General features: G+C 34.0%; 1 protein-coding gene across 1 annotated transcript in view; it reads left to right on the forward strand.

The window, feature by feature from the left end:
* Positions 1-62: 62 nt before the first annotated feature.
* The window catches only part of LOC105201550 (ras GTPase-activating protein raskol), a 312586-nt gene continuing 286266 nt past the window's right edge, over positions 63-26382 (forward strand). The window contains exon 1 of the mRNA XM_039457163.1: positions 63-620. Coding sequence (XP_039313097.1) covers positions 572-620 — 49 coding nt within the window. The 5' untranslated portion in view covers positions 63-571. The remainder of the gene's footprint in view (positions 621-26382) is intronic.

Here is a 26382-nt window from a genome sequence, read left to right on the forward strand (position 1 = left end):
AGAGAGAGAAGGTGGGAGAGATAGACGGGAGCCTCTCTCGGAGCCGGCCGCGCCGCTCACGGTTCAGTTCGGATTCGTTCGCCGTCGCGTGTGTCTCGCGTTCTCGCGCGCGCGCGCCCGTCGTGTCTGAAGTGAGTGTAGGTTCGCGGCGTGTATCTCCGCTATCTTCGCTACGTTCACGGGCGGTCCACCCGCGCGTCTCCTCTCGCGTGTGGTGCGCGTCTTTTCTCACGACACCCTTCGTCGCTACTCGCCGCACACGTCGCGCGTCGTCGTCGTCGTCGTCGTCGTTACATTTCGTTACATCGCCCTCGCGTGTCACCCTCGTGTCGCGAACGCGTGTGTGACGAGAGGGAGTGGGAGGAGGCCACCGCGTGTTCCTCGCACCTAACACCGTCTCGCGGAAGAATGTGTGCCACGGCGGTATTATCGTTCGGTGGTATCGTTTCCCAGTGATAATCGGACGGAGGAGAAGTAGAAGCAGGAGGTTTGTGTGATCAGTGCCTGACCTGCCGAGGGAGGAACGTCACCGCGACCTGGATTTCACGCGATTCGCATACGGGGGACAAAGATGAAGCTGGAGTATCCCTGCCGCGTCGAGGGCTGGCTCAACGTTTGTGGTGAGTGTGCACGCGATGGATGTTTACGCGATGTGTCGCGAGCGAGTGTCAAAGGACGATTATCGGTGCGGCGACCGGGCGAAATTGAATCTTGTAACTCAGCATGGCGATAGACGTTCGCCGTGCCGGTTGAAGGCCGATAATGGTTCGTTTGAAACATCGATAGCTATCGTTCAGATAAGATGATAGAGAAGAGTTTTTTTGACCGTTGAAGTACAATTTGCTCCGAGTAGACGTTACTGTATTCGAATGTTATTTAAATGAATCTGGACTCTATTGAATGTACAGTCAACGTCCTTGAGAGCACGCGACAGATTGTTGAACGGAAGTGTCGCGATTTTCGAGGAACACGCATCAGATCGCGTTGTAACATGATTTTGCATCCCTCGAAATACATTCGATTTAAACGGAAAATGAAGTTTTTGGAAAGGTTAAATACGAAAATTCGCTAATCCATGTTTACGCGTATAGAGATTCGATGCTTAATTCGCATTGCGTTTAATTTCTCGAATGCGGGGGAAACGCTGTTCTGTGCACTGAGAGAAATGTTTGGTAAAATCAATTAACGTTTGATGGAATAGTGATCAAATGAATTTTATAGTTAGAATTACTAAATAAATATATAGTTGTTTTGACCAAACAATTTGTAGCCTTAACCACATAATTATTTTCATACAACGAATTACAAAAAATTTTGTTAAATGTAACTAAATTTTTAGTACCAGTAACTGCAAAATTTATCTGATTACTATTCAATCAAACGTTAGTTAATCTTACCAAACGATTTTTCTCAGTGTAGTAAGTTTCAGCATTATGTGAGCTGCACGCGCTTTGTTGCATAATAAAACATTAAATTAATGTATAATATAGAGAAGATAAAGCTATTAGAAATTGAATGCATTTTGCATTTGACTGAATAGACTTTTGAATATAGATACGCGAAATTTATAACACATTAAATGAGTATTAATTAATTCTTAATTAATTATCTATTCAAATTAAATTAACTGTTAAAATGATGTAATTATATGGAAATCTAATATATGTTCTCATGCATAATGATGTAGATACAAATTATACACAAATTTTATATACATTATATATATATATATATATATATATATATATATATATATATATATATATATAGAGAGAGAGAGAGAGAGAGAGAGAGAGAGAGAACGATTTTTTTTTAACACGATAAATTTTATTGTATCCAATTAAACAAATTTATTTGGAGCTTATTTTTAAACAAACTAATATTTGAATCAATAAATACGACTAACAATAGTGATATTTTCGTCAAATAATAGACGTTGTTTGAATGAAACATTTTTATTCAAACATATGATGTTTGGTATAGCATATATTGTTTCAATGAAGCAACTTTCAGTCAAATAAATAGGATTATTAATTCCAATGAAATCTTTTTCTCTGTTGTGTGTTTGAAATGTTTGTCAACCTTTTTTTAAAAAGAAACGAAATTATATGAAAATTTAATTTGTTATGTTTTTACTTTTTTTTTTCTTGTGCAATTTCACTTAAACGCGTTTTAAAAATGAGAGATTCAAATATATTTCTGTTATTTTTATTAGCTGTGTATTGGTCATTGATATTTTCCAATTTGAAAATCATATTAATTATAAGAGTAAAAACAAATATGATATTAAGTTTAGCGGTTACCAATTACACTGAGACTATTACATTCGATAAAATTTAATTTGTTATCAAATGTAGTACAAGCAGAATTTTATATTTTAGGGAAATCTGTGTCTGTGTTTCATAAAATTTAATTATAAAGGCTATTGCAAGAAAAAATTCTTGCATTTACACATGCAAAAACGGAAATCTAGAAAGATAATATACTTAACATTTCTTTTCCCAACGTACAATATGAATAAATATAAAAAATATATACAATATGATATGTTTATATAAATATAGGTGGTTGAATAAATCTATGTACAAATATCTAAACAGATATCCTTGAATTTCACTTAGAACGCTCTGCGAACTTCTATTCCAACTTAATAATATATAATATTATATATTGTACGCCGTGCTCATTTAGATTTTAAACGAAAGCTGCAAAGTGCGAAATTAGAAAGCCTTTCATTCCCCATTATGGTGAGAAAAAACGGAGCGTTAAAACATTTTATATTGACAATTCGCGCGAGTCCTTTTTTAACTGCATTTTGTCGTCGTGCCTTCTTTATTTTTTCACGCCACGTCGTCGTAAATATAGTTTATAGCTCGTCGCTAATTCTTTCAAGTATCGCACGATTGTATAATGTACAGACGTCGAGTAGTTCTTTTTTTTCTCTATCTCTCGGATACGTGATGTCCCACTCGAAACGACTTACGCAAGCCAGTAACAAAACGTAATAAATAGCGGTGAAGTGTCGGTCGTTACGCGATACTTTTTTTTTCCAAGCATCTTATACGTTTCGATACATAGATCGTTCCTTTCTTTTTCGCACGTTTCTCCCGTTTTCTCATCGGGACTGTCGCGCGGTGTGTCCCAAGCTCGCGAAGGCAAAAAGGAGAATAAGACCAGGGTGAGATTTCTTTTCGTGGCAACTCCCATGTGGGTTCGACGGGATTTCTTACGTCGTCGGGTTTAACGACCTCCTGTTTTTTTTTCCTCCGTGGATCTTGCGTAAAAACGGGAAACTTCAATTTTTACGAACCACCCAACATGTCGTACGCGGCACCTATCGATTCTTTAGCTGACCGAAGAAAAATCCTCGGTCCAGTCGTCTGTGTCGTGTCTGTCTTTTTTACTATTGATACCGAACGAAGGCCCGGCGTCCGTTAAACCCCGAAACATTTTTGCAGGTTGACTTCTGAAACGCGTAGCTTAAACGGAGCTTAGACTTCGTGATTATCGAAAAATGCTGCACCGAGGGAAAACTTACTAAATTTTAATAAATAATAATTCGAATAGTACTATAATAAAATATTTACTAAATATAAATAAATATATATTTATTTAGTACATGAACCACTGATTTAATTTAAGTATTATTTTTTCTTATAGATTAAATATTTATGTAAGTAAATATTTCAGTACCGTTCGAATAAATAGATCCGTTAATCTTCGATTGATTATATATTTTCTATTTATTTTTTAACTCTTGCGCTTTATATTCTTTGTAATTTATTCATATTTGAGCCGCAACATTCCTCCGCTTCTCGACGATCATTTGCGATTATCTGGATTGCACACTAGCGAAAGTATTTTAATTTCCCGGCTTGTCTTCATTGCCAATCTGCATCATGCATATCGTCAAAGTATCGCCAAAGCCCTCACATCAATCGTTATATATATATCTTTTTTCACTTTCGAAGCCTCGCGCGCGCATTTGCATCGAAATGAAAACATTCCCATTTGATCGTCATCTCCATTGTAGAAGCCTTTTGTCTTTGCCCCTTGCCACTGAATGGACATTCCCTGTATCATGAATTTGTACACATCCGCCATTCACGGTCTGTCGTGGGAATGTCCTTCTCTTTACTAAGGTCTTTGAATCATTTCTTTTGTTTTATTGTTTAGTCTCTTCAGTTTACAATAATGACCAGAAAACTTTCTTCTTTTATCTATGCATTACGTATTATATTGCGTAATATTTTCATTGTAACAGTCAACTTTAATTACACCTAAATTTAACATTTCTTTTTTACTGAAAATTTGCACCTAATTATGTGCCAGCATTAAACAAAATCTTTTCATAAATTTTAATAAATTTAAAATTACACTACGATTGTAAAATAACACAATTACATTATACGTGGCATGAAAGGTAAAGAATGTTTAAAAAATATCGGTATATTTGTAAGTGAACGAAAAATATTTTTTTTTTGAGTCAAATAAAATTAACTTTTTCAAATTCTTCAAGAAAAATGCAGACGCAGCTCCATTCTTCTTTTATTTTTCTTGGTCGGCAGAGTTAGCATAAGCTGTTTAAGTTCGAACGACCGACTTCACAACAGTTCAGTCATATTTTATACCTTCCCGTTTGCATACCTTTCCGGAAATAATAGAGAGAGCATTTCCGCGGCACGTGACGAAAGGCAACATATTATGCACGTAAGTTGCAGATTACTATTCGCACAGGCAGGTAACCTGCCGCTCCTCTTGCGTGTGATCTGCATGAATAAATCATGTGAAATCGACATGAGGAGGGAGATGAAAAGGGGATAGCTATAATTTATTTTATTCGATTTTAAAAATGAATCCGCAACGCTTCTGTAATTCGAAAACCTTACGACAAATATTCATCTTAAATAACTCTGACATATATTTATTTTTATTTCATTTATTTATTGTTAAAGTATGTCTCATTGTTTAAGAGCTTCTTTGATGTAATAAGGACGCGTAATACTAAACCTACTTTCTCCAACATATACTTAAAAATTTGAAGATTACATGTATAAGCGCGATAAAATATTTTTATTTTAAGAATGGACAACATATAAAAAACAGAAAAAAATTATTCTTTTAAAAAACTGTTGGCTCGTTAACCGATAATATATAATTATCGTTTGGATGCTTCTCGAAGTTAACCTTTTTTGGCAATGTCCTTATCATTCTCGATTTACTAAAGCATTTCTGTCCGAATTAACGAAATTAAATTTTTTTGATGACAGCATAAATTGTAACGTGCTTAAATAAGAAAAGTAATAGCATGTGATAAATGTCAGATTGTTTTCAACAAGCCTTATTTGGCAAGCATACATGGAAAGTTTTTGAAATGCAAATTGGAATGCTATGTGCACTCAAATATTGTCAATAAAAATTTTAATAAAGATTTTATTTAGCGCAAATATTAAGATTACTAATTTATAAAAAAATAATTAGTTTCTTGAAATATAAATTTTAGATTTAATAAAAAAACACAAGTTAACAAAACTGACATTAAATTGATTTGCTTCTTGTTACAATTTTGATGTTGATTGATTTGTCTTATAATATGTATATAAAATAATACAATTTATATTGTGCAAATAATAATTATGGTAAATTTTGAAGACTTTTTTTTATTGTGCTTTGATAAGCTATAAAAAAATTTTTAACTAGAAAAACGTATCTTTTAGTTTTATATATCTTATTTTCTAAATTACTGAATCTTGAAATCAATGAAATTTTATTGATTTGCAATATTATACTTATAACTTGTATCATCAATAATTATTTACTATTTTTCCAATTTTAAGGGGGTTACCGTCACTGATAGGAATCTGTATTATTATTGAAAGAAAGTATACATATTACTGATTGATATATTGTAGTTACAGTAATGTATTGGAAAAGATTTGTTCAGTGAATAATACATCGATTCCCATGATTCCCATTTAGGCGGTACATTTGTCTACCAAATGATAAGACAATAATCGATGCAATAAAACCGCTATAATATCCTTCCAAATGCGTTTTGTGTACTATATATATACATATACATATATGTACCGGCATTTGTGCACAATCTCTCGTCGGAGTACGTAAATAATTGATTTATTGTACGATTGTCTCTCGCGCAATGATTCTGAGGTTCTCGTTTAACCGAGGTTCATACGTATCGCACACGGGTCTTCGTTCACCACGATGCTGCGCGATCAGGTTTATCAGCAATATTGCCATTACTACTTCATTGTGTAATTGCACTAGTGTTCTCAGTAATCGATATCGCGCCGCGCACCCAGCTGTAAGCACGCTCGTAAAGCTTGAACCCGAGTTCATGGCATTCCAACTGCTGAGATATACGAGCTTTCCCTTTTCCGTTCCTCTTTCCTTCTCGTTTTTCTTCCCTCTATCAATTTTTTAACTGACAATTTTATTTGTTTCCGTTAGACATTTTTTGAAAAAGCCATTTTCTAATATTGTTCTATCGTTTAAATATTGTACTAAATATAATTTGTTAGATGTAATTACGCGCGTAAAATTTTATTACATGATAGGCAACGATGTAATATTTATAATGATAACGACAGTAATTTGATCTTAGAAACATTTTCATTTCTTGCACAACGATTTATAAATTTATATGGTATTTCTTATATTAAACTTTTTAAATTAATTAAAAGTTGTTTATGTTACATAATTTTATAATAAACAATTGTCTCTGACGTAAACGTAGTCATAGCATGAATAAATGTATCATCGCGAAGACCGATCGATAGAAATTATTTTCTTACTCTAACTAATAAACTTGTTTTGATGATCGTTTAATTAACCGAGTGGCTGAATGAAATTCTCTTGATAACGGTTTTATAAATTGTGAGAAATATATATTTAAGTTGACACAGTTAACCAGAGCAATCGAATCGATACGCATTTACACTTCTCCATTTTTATTTTATTTATTTAATTACATTTTTTTGTAAATATATTTTATATAAGCATTGAATATTTTTTAAATTTCTGAGATAGGAATCATCACGACACAAAATCACGGTAGATTGTTAGGTTTCACAACGTGTCTTGTCATATTTTCTCCCGTCAAAAAGCGACGTACAAATAATAAATATTGACGCAGATTTGCTGGCGCCAGGTCTTTACACTCTCTTCAGACTCACTTTTACGACAGATGATTGATGCGGAAATTGGCACGTCGTCTTCTTACGTGGCCATCTCATGCGCGCGATCTTGGCAGAAAATCTGCATAGTCGAGGAAATTCTTCAAATTTTTTATCTTACGGTGCTCCGCGATATTATGCTCTAATCATTTCACGTTATCTTTAATTAAAAAATATGGAATGTATTAAAACTAAAAAAAAGATGAAGAGATCTGTTCAATTAAAAAAATTTTTCTTTTTATTTTGGATTTTTTAATTATTAGGTCCCAAGTATAAGAATTAATTAACAATATTAATATAATATTTGCATATTATTAGTTTATCAATGCTAAAATAGTTTCAATATATATATTTCAGTAATAATATAATTTATTTTTTTAACATCATTTCTGGCAAAGAAACTTGGTAAATTCAAGACTGCGGTTGTGGATTTCATATATAGATTTCGTGTTTGCTGAGCTTCTCCATCCTCTCTGTTGGGAAACTTGCAGATCGAATGGCAAATAGGAGATATCGAATTCTCCCTTCAGTTCCGCCGCAATAGGAGCAAACATGGGACTTAATATCGAATCGTTAGCCCGTAATGAGAGACGTGACCTTCTCTGCAACCGCCTGAGTGCATTGATGCACAAATCGGAACACGTTCGTCTATCGTAATGTACTTCAATCGGTCCGTAGTAAATATTTAAAGACCCAACTGGCAACGCCTCCGTATATTAAAGCTAAACGATAATCGTGGATTTTATCCTGTTTGAAGAGACGACTGTCGAGAAAATTATAACGGAGTTAGTGCATGGCATATAAATTAAATATTTAATTCGTTTTCTTTGTATTCTAATTGATATCTTTCAATATTTTGATAATAAAACTTTGCTATTTAGAGAATTATAATTTTTAATTTAGTGCAAATTTTTTAACTTTGTTTCATGAAAAATATTAAAAATTAAATTTTTTAATATTAAAAATATATTAAACGTTTAACTTGACATTTGCGCATAGTATTGTGAAATTTACTGACAATAAGTGAATAATTTTATTTCATATTAAGAATATTTTTCTCAAGGATTTCAAATATTATTACATTAGGTAAGCAAAAACAGCGGGTCGAGAGGTTTTGCGCAAAAATTTCAATGATATTGACAGACTTTGCAAAAATTGACTTCTCTTGGAAGACCTTCAAGGTCGCGTTTTAATTATTCGCCTTCTATACCTGACGGCGGAGAGGATGGAATCGAGCTAGCATTAAAGTACTGCTGACAGCGACGAGCCCGCGAAAACCCTCAGCAGACGTGGATTTACGATTATTGTCGGAGAGAGAGAGTACGTTTCCTCCATTTTCAAATATTCTTTTATCCAGCCGAGGTGCACGAGCGGCACGTGCGCTTCTACCGCAATAAAAATCATTATTAATATGTCATATATTTCCGTTAAATTATTGGATGTGCGCGTTTAATGCCATTTTGCGAGGTGCCATATGTTTATTGTGAGTGAATCACGGTATTAATGACGGTAATAATAGCGTATAAATATAAGAAGACGAGTTTACAGTCGTGACACGCATCTGGACGCGGCATTTTTATTTTTCTATCGAGGGGCTGGAAATATAGCATTTGCATTTGATGACAGTTTCGGATTATCGTGTCAATTAATCTTGACTCTCATAGTCGGAAACGGAACGATTAAAATCATCAATGAGTGAAATTGTATTCCGGTATTCGCGTATATATCGCGCGCGCACGCGCTTGGGCCTTGGGAGAGAATAAACTTCGAGAAACTTCAGTTTCCGTTCGAGCTAGGGAGCAGATCCAGTATTCTTGGTGAAGAATATATAAAGCCCTTCGATAAGTTACGGGCTCGCTTTTATTGACATTACCCCATAAATTCGCAATAGCCAAAGTAAAGTTGCTCACGCGAAAGCTGGCTACAGTCTGCAAACTGACTGAAGAGACATTTCATGTCTCTTCGCATTCGTCTTATTACATAGTACGTACTTTCCGAAGTGTCGTATTTAGAATCCGGATTATATTGCGACTTCGATATCGAGGCGGAAATAAATACTCTTCTCTCAAGTAATTTGTTCATTCAGAAACTTACGCGACTATTTGATTCTATGAACTTCTCGCGTTTGTTATTTATACAAAACCCTCGTTATCTATCAGGGATGGGAACGAGTTGCAATAAGTAATAACGTTATTTTTTTATCATTTTATATTTTATAATTTTATAATATAATTTTATAATTTTTTATAATAGTTTTTCATAATTTGGTAATAATGTTACACTTTTTCATAATAATAATGACAAGGAAATAGTCATTTTTGACAATCAACTCGTTACTATGACCATTATAAAAAATTGTAACGTCATTGCCAAATCGTCACTATAAAAAAAGTAACGATAAAGTAACGGTAAAGTAACGATCACCCATCCCTGTTATCTATTCGCTGAAAGCGTTGCATTGTTCCACCAGTTAATAGCGTTGCAACGGTACTAGTAAAACCTGTCAAATCCGATTTAATATGAAACAGCGTCGCACCCAAGGTCTGAGCTAGTCTCGACAGTAAGAACAATTTTGCATATTTTACTTTGATTTTTTCGGTCTACATTTTTGGTCGACATTTTCACTTTGCTAATATTATTCACTAATATCATATAGTGTCGTCTACAAACTGAAAGAAAAACACATTTAGCGATACGAAGAATTCACGCTTATTTATTTTACAGATATTTAGCTTTCTTATGATCTCTCTTTCACATGCTTGCGCAATAAAACAATTATATACTTAGCTTTTGCATCGATATCCTTTAACATTCCGAGTGATGAGAAAATAATTAAAGAATATATATTACAAATAAATTCAGTTCTTAAATTTCGATAATTTTTAGCTCGTATTGTATAGCCAGAATATCCTTAATCTAACGATAGACGTATATTTAATGCATCTCATCTTTCGGCGCGCACGTGTCCGACACGTCGTTTACATACACGCGCAACCTTACGCCGAGGCGTTCAATGATTTACGAGAACGCGTTATGCAAATCGACAGCATCTCAGGTACACGTGCGCGAGCATACACACGACGCGCGAGAGTCAAACAATATTCACTGGTCTTGTTATACCCGCTCATAAATACTATCGTTCGCGACGCAGAGATGGACGGCGCGAGGATACGAGGTGAATCGTGATTCATTTAGGGCAAAAATAGAGCAAGAAGGGGAGTCGGAGTAACGGCACGGTGGAAGAGAGAGCTTTGTAAAAAGAGAGAATCAGTGATATCAGCAATGACTATACGGCAGTATCGAGATCTCGTTAACCTCTGCTCCTATTGCCATCTTCCTCGTGCACGATGCATTCTAAAAGCAGATTTATATATTTTACTCAACGATAATCGTGTCATACATCAATCGTTCTGCGTATGATTGATTTATTCTTTAGAGTGTGTATTTGTGTGTTTTATATTCAAAATATTTTAATGGTTTTCCTTGCTTTAGATTAGAGATGTGCAAACCATTCAAATACGAATCAAGTCGAATCTTACTTGATTCGATTCGGATTTGAATCCCTATGATTTGAATCTGATTCGAATCCAAAAATTTCGAATTAAGATATCTTAATTTAAATATCTGAAATCATAAATATTGACAATTTTATAAAATTATATTTGTAATATGAATTTATATAGTCAATATTATTTTTTCTTACATAGAAATCTTTTAACATAAAAAAAATTATATAAAAAATATTTTGATTTGTATAGCTTTACTTTATCTCTATAATATTACATCAGTTTAATTTTTACATCTCTTCTGTATATTATAAACATAATTTATTATATAAACAATTAATTGTTCTTAGTGCATCATGTAAATTCATTCTTCTATTTTCTATCGATTTATCAACATACGATTTATGTATATTACGCTCATGATTCGTCTTTCAAAACGTTTCCTCGCTAGAGCTATGAGATACTATAAAAGGATGTAGAGGGATCGGCGAATTGATGAAACTGAGATCACGGCGGGATCGCGTTTCGCGAGGAAACGACGTCTGTAATCGGTCACGTTTCGTGCATTCGCTGTGATAAGATCCAGTATAAGTCTGTAGATATGTACAGTAAATGGAACTTGGTTATAATTTAGCGTTCGAAAAGAGAAAGAATTTTAAATTGGAATAATTTTAGTTTTATCAATTTTCATTAAAAAAATTAAAAATTCGCGTATTTATTGAATCAACATCGTGTAAACAAAGTTGTATCATGTAAATAGTTAAAGAGATTTTCTTTTTTTATTTTAAAAAATACATTTTAATAAATATTATATTTAATTGTGACAAATTTAGAAAATTCATAAATTTATTAAATGTTCAATGTTATCGTTGAAAATTAAAGAAAAATTGAACTGATTATATTGACAGATGACTTCCCTCAAAAAAAACATGTCAATATTATTTTCATTAAAAATTCACGGATGGAATGTACGCGTATCATAAAATTTTATTTTCGGAAACGAGTAGACGGCGTGAATTATCGCGATCGCAAGATACCACGCGAAATCATTAGGGAGAGAACATGGAAGGCGATGGGCAAGAGGCGTGGAAAATACTGCGAGCATGAGGTCGAAGAAGACAGCAATTCAATAATTGGTCACGTTTGGCGCATTTGCTACGCCAGGAAGAAGTTGGGTAAACGTTTAATACACACGCGTATACATATATGTATACGCTGCGCTCGCATACCGCAATCTCGCGACATCTCGGGCATGTTGAGGCTTTTTTTTCAAGTTTGATAATGGCGACACAGCATGAGAGAGAGAGAGGGGGGGGGGGAGAGAAAAAAGAGGGAGGAGAAGAGAGAAAGAGGACAGAGAGAGAGAGAAGTTTTGCGCCGCACGTAATGGCGATAATTATTCGAGTTTATTGCCTAATGAAGGCGGAGAATAGATCCGGCTAATAGCTACTTTGCATCCCTGTACGGAAGACACGACGCATAGGGTTTAGCATGGGACGATGTTAAAGTTAATTAATGACTCGGGATACACGTGCGGAACATGGCGACAAGAAGTTAATTGAATATCTCGCGTTTGACGAACCGCCAACGAAATGGTTGACATATCTGTTCGTTGTTGTATATTGAAGAGATCAGTTCTTTTGTATGAAATTTCTAGGCATCAATAATTGGGGGGGTTGAATAAATCACGTGTAGTAGTGACCGATTGCTCGTGAACAATTATACGAATTATACGCTTATTTCATTATATTTATTTATTGTACCGATTATACATTTATTTCTGTGTAATAGCATACATTAATTCTGTGTAATATCTCTTATTGTGTGTATAATTATACAGTTATTAATATTTATTTATTTTTTAATTTAATAAATATTACATATTTTAATAATATATAACACGAATTTGTTTTTTTAAAATTTATTATATGATGATGTGTTTTTCTGTTGTTATTTTTAATTATTATAGTTATGAAGTAAAATGATTATTCATTAGAATTAAAACTTACTTTGAATTTTAAATATTGTAATTCTTGCGAAAAGATGTAAATATTTAAAAAAAAAGAAACATTTTATTATTATATTTTTTTACTCTATTATTAACTAATGTTTATCAATTTCTATTATTACGTAATTAACGATAAATTTAATAACATTCTAGCTTGTTATGAGTATTGCATATAATTCCATATTTAAACAGAACAATGTTTATCAAACAGGATTGTAGCATGTTAATGTATCTTTAGTACATATGCCATGTTTCCGCAATATCTATTGTATTAACAAAATCCAATATGCACTGTTTGATCATAAATCAAACTCTCTTTTTGTTCTTGTGTTTTTTTTTTTTTTAATAAAACCATCACGTGCGTTTAAAAAATAATTTTTTACAATGATGAGAAAGAATTATTGTATTTAATTAATTATTGGCGAACGTTTGCAATACAACTATTTTCCGTAACACATGCGAAAGAAAAAATCTTAGAAGAAATCGTTTACAATTAAATCCATTAATTTGAATGTATGATTATTTATCACATTTTACATTGAGAAAAAAGTTAGTAACTTAACTAAATTTTTTCAATTCAAGTATTTATACGTTTGATTTAAATACATAAAATACTTGAACGTTAGTTTAACCATTTATATATTTAACTTAATTACATATATTTAATTTAAATACATAAATATTTAAACTGAAGAAATTTAGTCAAATTAACAATTTTTTTCAATATAAGTAAGTTAGTTACGTAATAAATTGCAGTTTTATGATACATGTGTATACTAATACCCCGGAGAAAGTAATTAAAAATGTCGAGGTCACAGTAGAGCTCATCGCGCAAAAGGGTCCTTTTGAGTTCTCTGCATAATACAGCACAATCTTCGCAATCCCGCGATAATAATGCAAACTGCGCGGTCGTCCTCTTGCGCCGCCGTCGCTCATTTTAATCGCACTTTGCGTCTTTCTGCGCCACCGCGCATCTTATATTTTTAATGTCCCGCTTAATCTCCCACGTGTCCGCCTCTCTGTCTATATTCCAGTCCTCGCGGCGGAATAGGGCATCCCATCGTGATTTATCCACCAGACCTTTACGAGCCATCCGTTCTCGTGCGGGCGCACTCGCGGAACTCCTAGATATAAACCCCGTGTTATGATCGCCTATAAAACTGCCGGTCGCGCTATTACGAGATCGCCGCGCTGGACCTCTTTCACTTAAAGTCAGTTTCCTTTTTCCCTCACGCCAACCGTTTTTCCTTCGAGGTCCTTTTACGCGATAATTTCAATTGATCGCGTCGGATTACCATTTGTTTTTATTTCCCACTGCAAATTTTTATGTCACAGAGGAGTGTCAGTTACGAAACAGAAATGGGAACGCGGTTCATGAAATTCTGTATAAAGTTATCATCAAGTACGCCTCACGTGTTTTCTGGAGTGAAAAATTGAAATTTCGATGTACACACGCATCTTGTATTTTACACTTGGATTTCCATGAACTATTAACGGAATAGCTTATCTCACGTAGACGTTAACTCGCGTCCGCGATTTTTATTACGAGAAAAATTTGTCGCATCGAGATAAGAACCATCTGTTGCGCCAGAAATTCTGATAGCTCCAATTGAAACGGTTGAAATTTACATTTCGCTCTTCGGCTGCCACAACCAGTCGCGATAACGACCGTGCTCGCTCCTATTTCGAATGTCAGTCACATTTCTCCGCAAGACGATCACTTAGAACGACGAATGACTACAAACCGATGTCACTGAAGAATCTTTAGAATTTTCCAATTTGCGTTTTTTAATTTAAATGCCTTCGAAAAGGTAACCTCTTTCTCTACATGATGAAACAATAGCGACGAAATGAATGCGACATATATAGAATTCTGTGTGAGATCTTTATCAAACAAATTTTTTTCTAATTGTTACATCGTCGTTCACATGACGTTACACATTTGATACAGCATTTTATGACAAATTGCAGCAGCACGTACGTGATTCTCTCGCAAATAATTTTTCAATGCTGTGCTCTCTCCTAGTTACACATTGCAGAGTAACTTCATATTTAACTTTACTCAGGGGCTTGGCTCGTTTGTTGTTATTCGGAATTCTCATGGGACAGATAACGGGCGCGCGTCGCGTTATGCATACACCCATACAGATTTGCGCGTAAACTGGTTTTCGGTTTTCTCCGCGGGGGAGATCATCGCCAACGTCCCATATCGTCCGTCGCGCAAATGTCAATTGTTGCGTATTCCTCTCGGAATGTTAACACGGTCACGAAGGAGTACACGTAACGGATACACATACAAAAAATTTACATCATGTGTCTCCGGTCGGTTGCAACTTAGTGCTACGATTTTGCTGTTTGCTTTGTCTCGATGTGTGATTTAGCGCGTGTGTACGTACACGCGGGCTCTCGAGGAGGCTGAAGAAATTATTAGCGCTATAAAGCAATACTTAACCACGGTTCGATTGAGGCTCTCTGTTTGTGACCGGGAACGCCGAGTGAAATTTATTACCTATAAATTATCATAGCGCCACGCCTTAATTGTTGTGCCAGTGTAATACGATGTCAGCGATACGATACCAACGCACTTGCCTGTGGCTAATTAGCGGACTCCTTGAACTCAATCAACTGTGACTGATGTATTAATTGATCACGCAACACGATCCATTGATTTGATTTAACAATCACGCGACACATTCCACTGTTTTTACTTTGCGATCTATCGCGTCAAATGCTGCCGTTAAATAAACTTTTCAAATATTCGAAGCTTTTATTGAAAATTGTATTAATTTATAATTTATTGAAGTCTTTAAAAGAAATAGAGAAGGAAAGAGAGAGAGAGAGAGAAAGTACATTTTATTATATAACAAGTGTATATATTTTATTATACCATATTTTCTATTATATTTGCATATTTATTTTTATATTATTTATGAAATTATCGACATAATAATAATGAAGATTTTATTTTATTACATATTCTAATGAAACACATTTGAATAGATTTTTATCATTTTTATTTTATGAGTATTTATAATACAAGTGCATATAAGTGTTATATAAGTGCATTTTCATTTTATTTGTTGTGTATCAATGCATTAAAGCGCAGTTAGCACATAGGTAATTTTTGTTTGCATTTGATTCTGCGCGTTATGAGATATTAAATTATACTAAATACCAATGGTAGTCCACATATTTGGGGTTATAATGTAATACGAAAATTAAACTCACACACGTTCGAAGCGCATGTGTTTACGATGTAATACTCGTTCGTTGGATACCTTCGGCATGATGGAACTTTGAGAACCATAGAATGAGCCGTTTAATTTGGTTGCCTTTGAGCCCATATACTGTCTTTATCCACTCATTAATCAAAAGGGCGAACTATCCGGCCTGCTATGATTAGCATCCTTTGAAAGATTTTTTCGTTATAATTTTATGCGTCTTACAGCATCGTTTGATAACAAAAGAAACATATAAGACAACTCATTTTTAATTTATCTTCAATTTTTATGAATAAATATATAATTAATTTTTAAGGAAATAATTCTTTTTATTTCGATTACTATGATTGTTGAAATGTCAATGCACATACGATATTTTACTGATAATATTTATAACATATTAATTTTAAAATATTAATATGTAGAACTTTTATCTTTATTTTTCATCAAATGGTTAATTAGATTTATAAATAATTATTAGAGTGGCTCGAGCTATTATCTTTGTCGATGTTATTTATAATTTTTAAATTTTGCTTATGTAAGTTTTATAAGTATAAAATCAACAGTGAAATCTTTTTGCTAAAATATGCTGAGTTTCGTAAAAAGTCCGTCAAGACTGTAAGTCTTATGCGATTTACATCGTCGTGAAAAACGAAGGGCCGGATTGCGTGCAACAGCATTCGCTAATTGGCAAGCAAATTGCAATGTATTTAATATACAAAAGTCGAGATTACTACGCATCTCTCACATATATGCTACGCCACAGAAATCGCGTACGTTTAACTGTTGTGTTATGATGTAGTATGTCGGGTCAGCCTGGTCCCACACTCTGTTGCGTCTCTATGAAAAAAAAAACACGTACATTAGCATAATGCATAATAATAAACATAAAATCATTTATATATCAATTTTTTTGACAATTTTAAAATAATAATTAATTGAAATCGGTAATAATTAATAATGCATTTTTGTTACGTAATAATTCGATTTTTTTTAACATTTTTATGAAGAAATATTAATTTTTGACTTGCAACTAGAAATGTGGATTATACAGATTTAAATTATCTAAATCGAGTGATAACGGTAACTGAAAGATTTTAACAGTTAGAGGACAGTACTTCCGTTGCCATTTCTTTCGTTGCCCATCACCAAATGTAATATCTTCATCATGTTAGCGTCTATTGTAGTTGCTGCGCCCTTTGTTCGCAACACAATGTTGAGATTCTTTTTTCCGGCAACGAGCCGGATGCATTAACGGTCTACTTTGTAACTTGATCATAAACATCGAAGAAATTAACGTATAATAGTGAAAATCAAACGCATAAATTTTATCCTTTATCTTTTTATTATTTTATCTTTTTTTTAGTACACGCGTATCTACTTCTACTTATCTTTTATAATAAAATGATTTCAAAATTGATAATATTAATTTCTATATTTTTCATTTCTACATTTCTGTATTTTTTTTGCCTATAATTATTTAATGGAAAATGTATTAAGTACTATAAGTAGAAATTTTTTATTATGATTTTGAGATATATAATATTATCTATTTTCACACTTTTATTTAACACGCCCGACTTTGACTTTGTCAAGGAATTTTAATTAATTTATTCCATATAATGCTAACATACATATAACATCGTATAATAAAGAAGAATAAGAAATACAGGATCTTGAAAAATATAAATGGCCATATACTATAATGGATGTTATAGAAAAAGATAGAAATTGATATCAACGTTTATTTTATATTTATTTTAATAATAATAGTACTTGACATTTATCATAACTTATTTATATTTGTCACGTCTTTTTACTTTTGCTCATAGAATCTCTACGTCTCTTTGCCTGCGTCGCCTTTTGACGTTGTTGATATATATATATATTTTTTTTATTGAAATACAATTCTCACTTTAATCTTTATTATTATTGTCGCTCACTCAAGAGTTCCTATTTATCTAGTCGACCGGTGGTGTCGCGAATAAAATCATTTCACGTAGCCGCGTTACGTTTCTCTTGAGAAGAAGCCAGATGCCATTTAAACGATCTTAGCTCTACCGCGTATCTTCTTACGTAGTCAATTTATAACTTCTGCTGAATGGCCTATCGCGATGGACTTCCTTTCCGTGGAAAGGCATGAGTAGACGCGAGGAATTCCGAAGAGGTAGAATCGCGCTCGGATAACATGATTTTTTTCGTATCCCGCTTCAACCACGCTACATTATTCGCCACGTACAATTGCCTTTTGGACATCATTACCTCCACCTATTTCGTAACGTCTTGCGCCATTGCGAGTGCCTGGTTGCTGACCGGGATCGCGATTTATCTTCCCTGTCGCGTACGCCACGCCAAGCGGCCAACATACCCGTCATATACATCGGAGCCAGAGAGATGTTGAGAAACGCGTATCTACCGCGTAATTGGTACCGTTGACGCGCAAGCGGAGTTCCAACTCCAAAGGTTCATTACGATGAGCACATGTGTCCGGTTGTGATGTGGGGGTGAAGTTGGAGGATTGCTTAACGCGAAGAGAGATTATAAGCACGCGCGCGGCACACTACGCCCACGTTCCGTCCTCCTACTCTTCGAATATTTACGAATATTTCTTGCGAATGTTAATTTTTTTCAATATTTAATAAGCTTGGTTTCATATTACTTCTTCGTTTCATCCGTTCCGCGTCGAGCTGTAAAAGAGATCGTGCGATGGGCTCACCATGTATCACAACGTTATCTTATCGAATTATCTATCTTCTTTTCCTTGCCCTTCTTCCCGGTCCACTGTAAAATTATCTCGCGTTTTAATGCCTCAGAGAATCTACGGCAATAATAAAGTCTAGTTTTTTCAAAAAATTGTTATTTGATGACAATTGTTCGAGCAACATAGCGACGAGTTCAATACGCGAATTTCATTCTGGCTAGCGTGGGCTAATAATAAGACCGAATGTCGCATCTCGTATAATCAATGAGTGTTGATGCTTGAATCATTAGGCATTTATTAGATGTACTATTTAACCTTCATCATTTATGCGACGAGTAAGACGCGAAATTGCTGTCCCAGTATTTTGACATCGTTTCTTAAAATAGAATCGCAAAATGGTACATTCTTGATACAAAGTCTATTTCATTTCCTAATTATAAAGATTAATTTCGTTACAGGTTATACCGAATACTTTAGATCTCAGTCGTGTTTGTAACGAATGTGAATAAAATAAGAATAAGTATAGTGAATCAATTTTAATGGATATACGTGCATATTTCATATTAATTGCTATACAGTTATTATTGGAAAAATAGTTAAAGTATCTATAAAAATTTAGTTAAATACATATTTGAAAATAATTCTTTATTGGACCATTAAAATAATTATGACGCTGAAACGTGATTAGCAATACTGCGAAAAGTTTCGACATTCTAGTTATCAGCTTGAGCGTTCTACATAACTATTTTGGTGAGCTAACAAAAAATTGTAGCTAGCTAAATTTTTAAATACTTTAACAAAAAACCGTTCCTTTCTTGCATGAATATTTCAAAAATATTTTCAGCTACTTTGCGCGTCCGTAAAATCCTGTTGAATTTTCTGTGCTGTATGATTTGTGATAAGCGCAGCAATGCAAGAAAAACATAAAAACGATACAATGTACGATAAAAATTTATTTCAAACGTTTGCGAGTCTATGTCACGCCGGACACGTCATATTCACATGGGCTCATTAAGTTATAAAAACTTCGCGTTAATACTGCACGATTAATGCATCTACTAAATAATATATTTTCATGTTTATGAATATTATGTCCCTGTAGTGGATATGATATATTAATATAGAATGTAATTAACTTTGAATTAATACGGAAATAATATTAGACGTAACAGAATTTATTCGAAATAATGTAGTAATTGTTTGCACCATGATACATTTGTTTATGTATTAAACGTTTATGTATTACGCAGCACTAAATCAGTAAGTCCGAATATTGCCTGAGGTTTCATAATTATTATTTGATGTGACTCGAAACTGTTCTAGTAATTGGTGATCGATAATGATCGAGATCCGCTTCAAGATCGAGACAATTTAGGGTCATTTAGCGGTGCTTCGATCTAATCACTCGTAAAGCTCGTAGTTACTCCATTGTCCTCGATAATTGTTAGCGGTAGTTAGCAATAGTGAGACGTTTATCAAATTACAGTATTCTCTCGATGAAAATTAATTACAATTAAAATTAACGAGGTGATATCATTTATTTCATTATTTACGATTAAAAGCGTTGCACGCTCAAACGGGAAGTGTGTAATTTCAAGATATTAAAATTTAAAGCTGTTAAACATTCCGGTTTTAAATCAAAACACGTTTAAAACTAAAATATTTTTAAATATTTAGAAAACGGAGACAGAAATAAAACATTTTTTTTTAAGTGCACCTACACAAATTTAAATTTTATTTTAAACATATTACCAGAAATTACTAAATTTAAAAGAATGTAATATATTAGAAACGGCAAAACAGCTTTTTCATACATATTTTATATATTTGCAAAGAATAACAGCAACATAATACGTTACGATTATACTTGACATACTTGAGCGATGTACGATGGAAGTAGCAGGATTTGATCTTATCTCATAATGGGTGTCTTCCGGAAAAATCCGCAAGGTACACGAAAACTAGTGGAGCGAATCTGATTATGCGTACAACACGCGCACGGGTTCTATTTTTACCGCAATATTAACGACATCAAGAAGCTCGCGTGACGCTCCGTGATTTATGTTCGTTTCGTTTTTCGTTGTCTGCAGATCTCTCACGGTTACGTCTTGGCATACGCGGTCCTCAGGGGCCATGCGTATGTAATATTCCGCGACCGCGTCCGTGATTTCCGGGTGCATACGATTCTCATCGCATAGGTCTCCCTAACAAGCGGAATTTCTGGCCCGGAGGGGGGAAGCATATCCATCCACCGAAGGTTGGCATTCGCGATGACGAAGGTCGGCGACTCTTGTGGGAACAGCGGCCATCCCCGGACCTACTTACGGAACAATGATGGTTCTCCGCTAATGAGCCGACACCTCGGTGACGGGCGTAGCAATAACGAACAGTAGCGTTTTAATTGTCTCGTTTCTCCGTCTCGATCAGACACGATCATCGTACAAGTGTTCGCGCGTTTCCTACGGGGGAGACTCGCGGTTTATCCTCGTCGTTATCCCGCATCCATAATAATTGCGCGTTTATCGCGCGGTTCTCACGGAGGGGTATTATTACCGCCAGTTTCCGCGTAATATGAGCGAAAGGATTAGGAAAACAAACGGTTTTCAAACCGGTTGCGCGCGACCACACGTACATTTTTACTATGGCTAGAGACAAAGCGTTCGACATACGCGGAAATTGCTTCGCACGACGCCGTACTCGTGCGACATTCACGGAGGCGGGATACCGATTTTTATTTACGAGCTCTCTCTCTCTCTCTCTTTGCATGAGTGCAACTTTCGTCATTCTTCCGCCTGCCGTAATTATCGCGCTCCCACTGACATTATCGACGATCTCGCCATTCACTCATTGAGAAATGTTTCGATCCGGCGCGGCGCCTCGTCGCCGGTAATAATGATCTTCGTCACACCCTTTTCGTGTCTACCAATTTGTCAAAACGGCGGTATACATTCTCGTAATGGCTTCTCACGAGATAACTGTGTGAGGACAGAGTACGTCAACGTGCATGGCCCGATTCATGTGCGGTCCCGGGAATTTTGCGAATCCGTTTGAGCTCTTTGTAAATCGGGGACGCAAGTACAAGGAACGCGATGTTGCATCCAACAGCGACGAGAATAAGTTTGTGATGGCAGCGCATTTAAAGCCTACGCATCATCTCGTCTTCCAGACACTTCCTTTCGACATATTTTTGGCCTCGAAGTTGCGCCACTTGTTTCTCTCGAATTAGACTCTCGTCTTTTTCATCCCTCCCACCCAATCTGCGTGGACATGAAAACGGCAAGATGTACACGCTCGTGATACTGTTTAAATTATTTTGACGCATAAATAAACTGTGCAGAATGAAATCAAAACTTGGAAAAATTGACGAGTATAGGACATCTTATGTGTCAGTTTTATTTTAATAATATGATTAGTATAATAATATTGCACATTTTTATTTTTTTATTATATAGCTATTAATAATATAACGATATTTTTCTCATTTCAGAAAAAGTATATTGCTATATTATTTTACAATTTTGAAATTCTTGTTATATTTATTTTACATTAATTATCGTGAATATCTGAGATGAACATTTTTAAAAATGTTTTTGTATTATAAATATTAAAATGAGATGTAATCTATTGGTGATTATAATTGATAGCATGCAATTACTTCTTTCTTTCTTTCTTTTTTTTTTTAAGATAATCTCTCAAGTGCTTGTTGTACCATGCGTGTTCATTTCTGTCATGTTGCCTACTTAATTTTATGCGGCTGCATACCTGCATAAAGGTACATACGTTCCTGTCTTGACTGTAGGCATAAACCATTTCGTCATGTTTCGTCGTGCGGGTGTGTCTACATGAAGTTGAATGATGGTGCCGCGATGGTGTTTTTAACCTTATAAATAAGTTGTTTTATTTTATCTTATTGTTAGTAACATGGATTTTTTTTGTCTTTTAATCGAGTTGATGTCTTTTTTATGCATACATTTTTTGTCTTTACTGAACGTCATGATTTAGTACTTAACACTTTAAATATTGTACTTTAGTTATCTTTACAAAAGTTATATGTTCAATTTTATATTAAAATTTTTAAATATACTATATATATATATTTACTTGTTTAAGTATTTTTTTATTAGTGATATTTTTAATTTTATCTTACAATTTTTTGATATTTTTATTTTTATTAACATTGCTATGCTAAAATGTACCGAGATCTTTAATATTTTCCAATATCAGAGCTCATTAAGATATGAATTATTGAATTATTATTAGATTTAATGAACGAAGAAGTCTTTTTAATATAAAAAAATGTTTAATACATGTATTTTATTCTAAAATTACGTATTTTGATCTATTCGTGTTTCATTATTGACAAATTGATTAATTTTAAAAAAAGTGGAGAGTGAGATGCGAAAAGAAACGCCGATAATTGGCGGCGGATATGTTCTTTGATTAAAATTCCGTGAAATTTTCGAGGATTAATAGGATACTCATCAGATCCGTCCGCACTGCGGCTGAATTCTGGTTTCAGGAAAAATATAGTTCAATCCTATTAGAGCTGCTTGTATTTAATCTGGAGCTCCTGTTCGTTTTTCATCCAATTCGCGAAATGGTCTGTGGGAAAGAATCGTTCACGAGACTCAGACTCGTAAAAATGAGATCTCTTTGGAGAGCGTGAAGAATTTGAAGAAAAAGTCAAGAGAAATGGTCTGACAATAAGCGAAGAAATATGACATTTCGCCGCATTCGGAAATATCGACAAAGAAATCGATGTTTTCTCATGCGAAAGAGTTTTTCCAATTTTCAATTATTATATTCTCGATCGAGTTACTCCGCTTGGAATTACTTATTGTATGCAGCTTTTGTATCTTATCGGTTACAGGCTTGACATGTTTTTAACGAGAAGTGTCGTTTAGATATCTTTAATCGTTCAGTTTCTCTAAATCGCAATTGAAAGTTTTAATCATTATCACCGTGATACGATTGAAGGGAAGAAGAGAAAGAAAGAGTATAAACCTTCGGATCTTTTATCTGTTTTACGATGGGGATTTGAAGTTTTCGTAAAAGATTTTATCGCCGGAAATGAGAAAATTGGGCTCCTGCACGAGTGTGATAAGAGCAACACACACACGGTGGCTTTTTATTGCGGACTCGTTGCTTGTGACTGTAGATTTCACAAGGTGGATTAGATGAAAGTTTTTCTTGCCGACGAAACTTCTTTTACGATATACTATGTATAAATTATCTATAAATATTTTGGCAACGCAACTGTAATTGTAAATAGTAAACATTAATATTATAATTGCCAATTGATACTTTCTCAAAATATTTGAGAGATACTTCGGTATCTTGTTATTTTTATTTATTTATTTCGATGTTTTCGAGATCTTTTTATTATTTAAAAATTGTAAAGTTTAAATAATTTTTTTAATTATTTAAAATCAAATTTTGTTACTAGAATTGTCAAGTTTTGTATATTTAACTTTTGTGCGAGAAGTATAGTACAGTGGAACCTTGTAATAGAATATGGTTTGAGGCCTTTTTGCCTCATAACAAGGTAACCACTTCACTCTTAAATTGTGAAAAACTATGAAACGTGCTAACGAGTTATATCACTCATGTTACTCACGTGCGTTGAGCGCATATGGAGAGGTTTTTTTCACGCTATTTCGATGTATTCTATCAAGATGTTTCAATGTTAATTAAAAGTCAATGGAACTTTGAGCATCTTGAGAAATTCTTGCAGCAGAAATTTCTCCATTAGGTATACGGTAATGTGCATAATCATTTTCGTGATAAAGCAATCTCCTCTGAAACATCTCTTCCATTCTCACACACTACATAAATCCTGTCATAGCTCCTTTCTGCGACGATGGGTTTGTCGACATTTATTAAGGCACGTATATAAGATTTACGTTGGCAACGTTGCGTGAATTGGCAAATACATATTCAAGTCACGGTAATTTTAACTATATATAAAATGTTTTATAGATTACAATAGATTTCCGTTGCAAGGAATGGGGAAAAGAGTGGGAGAAATTGATTTTTCTCGCTCGAATTTTATCTTACATTGTGCTTTTTGATTTCATTGCAAAATGAGTTTTTTATAAATTGAGAAACTTGTGACATAAAATTAATGAATAGCGCTTTAGATTATCGCGGAGAATGCTTTGATGGAAGATCGCATGATTACCATAAATTTTTCCTATTACATTATCTCGCACTTTAATCTGATGAAGTGTGATGTTTGTGTCACGCGAGCAGGCAAGACCTGCTTACATGAGAATCGATATTTCGTACGTTTCGTCCGAGAGAAGAACACGAAGTGTGTGAACTTACATAACCGTAGCATATAAATGGTCGCTTTAGGGGTCTGATTGCGCCGTGTTTCGCTAAAACTTGCTTATTACTATTACTACACTCGGCAAAACGTAACTACTGTAATAACGTCGAACGTATAATATTACATTTAAAAAAATTTAATACTGCGTATCTTATTTAGCATTTTACTTGCATTGTACTTGTCTCCGAAAGGATCAATTATCGTCAATGATTTTAGATTATAATATTGGAATTAGATTATTGTTGGAATTAGAATATTTTTATCCTATGATAAGTTTTGTTGTTTTACATGAATGCGACAAATATAAATGAGACATTTACGCAGTAGCGAGGTAAACGTACGATAATTGTATTGTAATGTGTCAGATGATCAATATTAAGCGTTCAATCGAACTGTCATTTATTGGCCGCACATTCGTCATGTGCATCTCGCGCTGACGTTTAATCGATTGCTGATTTGACATATATAACATGTAGCAATTTTGCAGTGACTATTTTACTTTTGTTAGTACAATAATTCAAGATATTAGAGAAAATTTTCATATTCTTTCGAGTCAGCTTTTAGCGATTAATTTTAGCTTTAAATTCGGGATATGTATTTTGTATATAAATTAGATTATTGTAATTTTATTGAGTTGAAATATTTGGAAAGTACGAATAAGTATACGAAAACGATCTATATTTTAGCATAAAAATGCAAATACATGATAAGTATAAAGTACATTTTTTAACATATTTTGAAAAATTTGTCGAAAAATTCAAAATTTATTTCGACACTGCGTTTCTTGTCGAAATAAAATGATGAGCCTCTAACCGAAATTTCACGTCAATTAACGGACCGCATTGTATCGGCCAATTTCTCACCCGTTCAATTGTTTCTCTTTTTGCGCGCCGCGGACGATTCGTCAATTCATCCGACGTGCGCGCTCTCAATGTGCTTCTTCATCCATCATTCATCTTGTGTTCTCTTTTTTTACGATCGCAAGGATTATTCTCTTGTGTCGCACGGAAATAAAAAATTTTTATTAATAATTAATTAATTTAAGTTATTTGAAAAAGTTATTATACAATCTGTTGTATTATTATACACTAGTTTAACAAATATTATAATATTAGAAATTACTGTTACATTTAAACTTATTGACGTTATTTTCAATTTTAATTTTTCTTTTATAAATTAAAATTTATATTCTTGACAATATCAATATGTAAAGTTTTGCTCTCGAAGGAACTTCATTATTCCTACTCCTTTGAAAATCTTTCTAGGGGAGTGTAAGATCAATATTTTGCATCATTCTTTATTCGTCCCTTTTCCCCTTCCTGTTTGCATCTTTGTCTTTGTCTGTATCACTCTCCCTTTTTCTCTCCCCTCCTCTCTTGTCTCTTTTCTATCAATACCTATTGTTTACTATGAAGACAG

This window comes from Solenopsis invicta, chromosome 1 (assembly GCF_016802725.1).
Source record: "Solenopsis invicta isolate M01_SB chromosome 1, UNIL_Sinv_3.0, whole genome shotgun sequence".
In the NCBI taxonomy this organism is placed as follows: Eukaryota; Metazoa; Arthropoda; class Insecta; order Hymenoptera; family Formicidae; genus Solenopsis; species Solenopsis invicta.